Raw genomic sequence first — 5,518 nt, 5'->3', positions numbered from 1 at the left:
GCAGCCCTGGCGGACCTGGAACCGATTGGGTTGGGTTAAAGGCGTGGGCCAACACTCAGGGATGGATGGGTGGATGGGTTAAAGGCGTGGGCCAACACGCTGGGATGGGTGGATGGATGGATGGATGGATTGGGTTAAAGGCATGGGCCAACACACTGGGATGGGTGGATGGATGGATGGATGGATGGATTGGGTTAAAGGCGTGGGCCAACACTCAGGGATGGATGGGTGGATGGGTTAAAGGCGTGGGCCAACACGCTGGGATGGATGGATGGATGGATGGATGGGTTAAAGGTGTGGGACAACATGCTGAGATGGATGGATAATAAGAGTTCTTCAAAGTTGAGTGAGTGGTTGCTGCCTCTCAGTTAAATGCTGCTGGAGAGCTGCTGCCGCCCTCCCTCTTCCTGGCCTCCTCCTCCCCTTCTTTCATTCATCCGAGGCTGGCTTTGAACTTGTACTGAAGCCTAGGATGACCTTAAATGGTTAATCCTGCCTCCGGCCTGCTGGGATCACACGCATAGTCCACCACACCCGGCTCATGCAATGCTGGGAATCAAACCCATGGCCGAGTGCTTACTAGGTAGGCACTCTGCCCATTGAGCTACGTTCCCCAACCCTTCATTCTAATTTCTTGCTGAAATGAAGAACTCTGCCCTTAAAGCAAGCTCAGCACAGGTGGTGTTGGGCCCCCAGAAGACTCCAACTTGGAACCTGGGTCACACCCACCCAGTCTAGCATGTCAGTGAGCTCTAGAGTAAACCCTCGTTGAGTATTTTTCCATCACTGAAGATGGGAGCTTGACTTCACACAGCACAGGTCACAGCTGCCAGAGCTCAGCTTTCTACTATCTGTCCTCAAAAATCTTGTTTTCTGCTCCATAGAGGACAAGGAACGGTGGGATCCAGCCTTCCCTAGAGGATCCTTAGCACCCCAGCCTTATACCAAGTCAGAGGTCTACCTCACAGTTCCCAGATGGCTCCCAGTACCTGGAGCTCCATTGTGCTGCCAGGCTGAGTTGGGCCAGATGTCTTCAGTCTAGTGGTCCTAGCTGCTCCTTCCCCTAAGAGTGGAACAGGGAAGGGAAATGGCTGATATTGAGAACTGCAGGGTTCTCTTAATGTGATTCAGGTTTAACATTGTTGGCATTGTAAGATAGTCTGCTCTTTAAATTTTATAGACCATTTCCTGATTCATTAAATTTTTTTTTGAGAATCTCCCTGTTGCCCCAGCTAGCCTAGAACTCATTATATAGATGAGGCTGGCCTTGATCTCACAGAGGTTTACCTGCCTCTGCCTCCCAAGTGCTGGGATTAAAAATATGTGCCACCACACTAGCTCTATTTTCAAAGATTTATTGTATACGTGTTTGCGTCTCCATGTGTGTGGGTGCCCTGGAAGCCAGAAGAGGGTTTTTAATAAGATATGTTTTTACATGTATGAGTGTTTTGCCTGCACGTATGTAAGTGCAGTGTACCTGTGTGTGCAATTTGGAGGTCAGAAGAGATCATTGGATCCCCTGCAACTGAAGTTACAGATGGTTGATTAGCTGCCGTGTGGGAACTGAACCCAGGTCCTCTGCAGGAGCAGCCAGTGCTCTTAACTGCTGATCCATTTCTCCAGTCCTGTTTGAGGCAGGGCCTCACTGTGTAGCCCTTGCTGGCCTGGAACTCGCTATTTAGACCAGGTGGTCTCAAACTCACAGAGATCTTGCTTCTGTCTCCCAAGTGCTGGGATTGAAGGCGTGCACCGCACAGCCTGTTTATCTGATACAGTCTCTCCTCGGCTCCCAGCTCTAGTCCTACCTCAGCATCCCAAGTGCTAGGATTCTTGACACCTGCTTATTTCTCCATGTTTTTAGTAGTTTGGCTAATGTGCTGCTGAGTTGAGAGCTGCTGCAGAGAACAGCCGAGAATCCCAGCTGTTGACTGTCTTCTCCCATTTGTTAATTGTCCTATTTTGCCTCAGGTTGTGTTCTAAGTGATACATTATGAATAGTGAACACGTCTGAGGATTTGGTGGTTTATTCTTACTATTCTATTATTGTTATTTTACGTGTATGTGTGTACTGCCTGCATGTATGTGAGTGCACCCATGTCGTGCAATGCCTCGAAGGTCAGAAGAGGGCGTTGGATTCCTCTGGAACTGGAGCTAAGGACGGTTAGTAGCCACCATGTAGGTTCTGGGAATCGAACCCGGGTCCTCTGCAAGAGCAGTCAGTGCGCTTAACCACTGAGCCGTCCCTCCAGCCCCAGATTTGGTTTCTTGAGGAAAAAAACAAACAAACAGTGCATTAGAACCCTCAGTACAGCCGAATGAGCTAGAAGGTGTGTGACCAGGAGCCGGCATTTCAGATCCTCACACAGTCCCTTCAGGCTTCCAGCTTCAGTAGAGGGACAAGGGGCTGGCAGAGAGCTTGAAACACACCACCGTCTGGGGCCTGGTCAGTGATTTAAGCTATACACATCTGTTTATTACTTGGTTTTGCACAAGGAACTGTACCCATGCCCTGGAACATGTGCAGTAGACACTGTACTCTTTAAAAAAAAAAATTAGGGCTAGAGAGGACCTGGGTTCATATCCCAGCACCTGCATGGTGGCTTACAGTTGTTCATAACTCTAATTCCAAGGGATCTGACACCCCCTCTGTCCCCCTCAGGTATTGCACGGCATGGGTGTACTTACACACATGCAGGCATAACACTCGTTCACACACATGTGGATGTCAGGACAACCCTAGTGAGTCTGTTCTCTCTTTCCACCATGTGCGTCCTAGGGATCAAACTCAGGTTGTCAGACTTGCTCACCTTTACCCACTGAGCCATCTCGCCCATCCTTGATTGTATGCTCAACACTACATTGTATTTTTTTTTTTTTTGGTCTTTTTGAGACAGGGTCTCCCTGTAGCCCCAGCTGTCCTGGAACTCACTATGTAGACCAGGCTGGTCTTGAACTCACAGAGATCCGCCTGCCTCTGCCTCCTGAGTGCTGGAACTAAAGATGTGTGCCACCGCACCCGGCCTACATTGTATTTTTGAGTCCACACGAGCACCACACTAAAATCTCCACAGCCTGGAACAGATGGCTTGCCTCTGAGTCCTGAGTGAGACCAGTCAGATGGCTTGTCCCCCTTGTTCCCCAAGCGGGGCCATGGTTCCAGACACGCAGTGAAGAATGACAGTGAGGGTGAGGGTGCTCTTCTCTGTAGCTGACACCATGTTCTGTGTGAAGTGATGGTGTGAGCCTGTGTGTCCCTGTGTTCTCTGACATGGCTGCTGCGTTTCCAGGTTGAAATAAAGGAAGCAGACGGGACTGTGTCAGGCAGCAATCCCGAGGAGGCAGCTTTCCAGAACCCTTTGGCTCAGGAATCCTACTGCAAGTTCCCATCGTCCCAAGAGGCACAGGAGGCCTCCAGCTGCTCTTGGAAGAAGGACTCCAGCCCCATGGTAATTTCAGGCCAGCCGTAGACAGTCTCAGTGTATGTCGCTCACTGTATTCACGTGCTGGTCAGCGCCTATTGCTTGTTTCGTCTACAAAGGGGGAAGAGTCAGTTGGCGCCCTCACCTCTCACCTTTTACCTCCAGGAATCTTATTGTGCCCTATCTAAGCAAACAATGATTGGGACATGGCTGTGTCCTTTAGGGAGACCCACCAGAAGTCACACTGTCCACGCAGAGCTGGGGGTGGGGAACTGAGGTGGGGACAGCAGCTCAGCACTAGTGTTTAGGGTGCTGGTCAGTGTAATGCTGTGGCTCTGAGGTGTCAGGGTACAGGCTTGGCCTTCCTGCTTGCCTGCTCCAGGTAGCCATTGATTCAGCCTGTGGTATATAATGGGTGCCTCTGTGGCTGCACCTGGCAATGTCATTTCTTCCACCAACTTTGGAGGCAGGTCTTGTTTTAGCACCACATCTCAGATCTACCAGTGCTCCATCACTGGCATTTATCCCCGTATTGTAATGGTACTTCTAGAACTGCCCTGGGGCAGTTGGGGAATCACCCAGCACTCCTTCAACCAAATGCTCGGTCTCAACAAACAAGGATCACTCACCTTCAGGGTTCTTGGCTTCTAAATGACATCATGGTCTAAGGCATAGGCTTTATCCCAGGAAATACTTGAGGTCTCAGAATCTGGCTTTGGATGCAGACACTGGCACCTGCCTTGTCTGAGACTCTTTGGGGTCCCAGGTTCTCATGGTAGAACTAGTTCACAGGATGAGGACTCTTGACTCCCCCCACATTGTAGAGTGATGCTTGGGTGTCAACCCAGGGCTGTGCAACACACAGAGGCCTATCCTGGAGCCCACTCTGGGTCGTTCCCAGCGCAGTGCACACCTGTGGTAACTGGCCTTTCCCTGGTGTCAGGTCCATGTGAGTGACCTGCCCCCCTCCCCTGCTGACTCTCATATTTTATTCTGATGACCATCTGGCTTTTCCTGGCTAGGGTAGAAATCACTGCCCTGTACATGCCACATGCCTGGAGCAACTGGGCATGCAGTGAGTGCCGTCCATCAGCACCTGGCTTGATGGCTCTGACACCAGATGCACCTGGCTTGCTGAAGTTGCGTACTTGGGGGGTTGACATGGTCTCTTAGAATCTTCCAATCACTAAGTTCTTCTTTCTAAAGATACATGCAGCCCCAGTGGGTCTCAAGGGAGGAAACTGAGGTTCAAAGGGCAGGCCTCTTCCTGGTCACATGGCCATGAAGTGACGCCATCAGGAAGGAAGCTCTGTCCAAAGGTGCATGGTCCTGAAGCCGAGTTCTGGGAGGTTTCTAAAGAGCGGTAGGAGTAGAGGAAGGCACGGGACAGTGCCACAGCTTTCCATTGTCCCCCAAGACTTAAACTGGGTGAAAGTCTTCTCAGCTGTCAGTCTATTGGGGCTCAGAACTGGCGTCACCACCCTCTTCCTGGTGTCATTTCTTCCTGGTGTCTTTTCAGGTGATCTGTCAGCTGAAGGGAGGTACACAGATGTTGTGCATAGACAACTGTGGCACGAAAGAGCTCAAAGCCCTCCATCTAGTTCCTCAGTATGATGACCAGAGCAACTTCCCACAGTCAGGTACCACACAGCTGCATATGGTGCCCCCAGTCACATGGTGGTCTGAGACAGGGCGGTGAGCCAGTCTGTTCAAATTTGTAGCTAAGACCATGAGTCAGGGCTGGGGATGTGGCTCTGTCAGTAGAAAAGGGCCTGAGCTTAGTTCTCAGAACCCACATGAAAAAGCCAAGTGTAGCGGTGTATGCGTGTTGTCCTAGTGTTGGGGAGGCAGAGCCAGGTGGTCCCTGGGTTCAGTGACAGCTGCCTAGACTTCTGGTGCATCCCAGGCAAGTGAGAGACCTTGTCTCAGAAGAAGTGGATTGGCTCCTGAGGAGCAACACCTGAGGCTGCCTTTAGCCTCCACATGCAAGTGCACACATGTACGTACACACACACACACACACACACACACACACACACACACACACACACACAGAAAAAAACACACACTAATGTATAAGGGGTGGACGCACACGAGCG

At 50.9% G+C, this 5,518-nt stretch overlaps 1 protein-coding gene across 1 annotated transcript in view; it reads left to right on the top strand.

The window, feature by feature from the left end:
• Tesmin (testis expressed metallothionein like protein) overlaps positions 1-5,518 on the top strand; it is a 31,950-nt gene that overhangs the window by 1,043 nt on the left and 25,389 nt on the right. Inside the window, exons 2-3 of the mRNA XM_008846321.2 lie at positions 3,288-3,446; positions 4,939-5,059. Of these exons, the coding sequence (XP_008844543.1) occupies positions 3,288-3,446; positions 4,939-5,059 (280 nt within the window). The remainder of the gene's footprint in view (positions 1-3,287; positions 3,447-4,938; positions 5,060-5,518) is intronic.

Source organism: Nannospalax galili, unplaced genomic scaffold (genome assembly GCF_000622305.1).
Source record: "Nannospalax galili isolate Female #2095 unplaced genomic scaffold, S.galili_v1.0 scaffold1723, whole genome shotgun sequence".
Lineage (NCBI taxonomy): Eukaryota > Metazoa > Chordata > Mammalia > Rodentia > Spalacidae > Nannospalax > Nannospalax galili.
The sequence above is the reverse complement of the archived record's forward strand: the minus strand, read 5'-3'. Positions and strand labels throughout refer to the sequence as shown.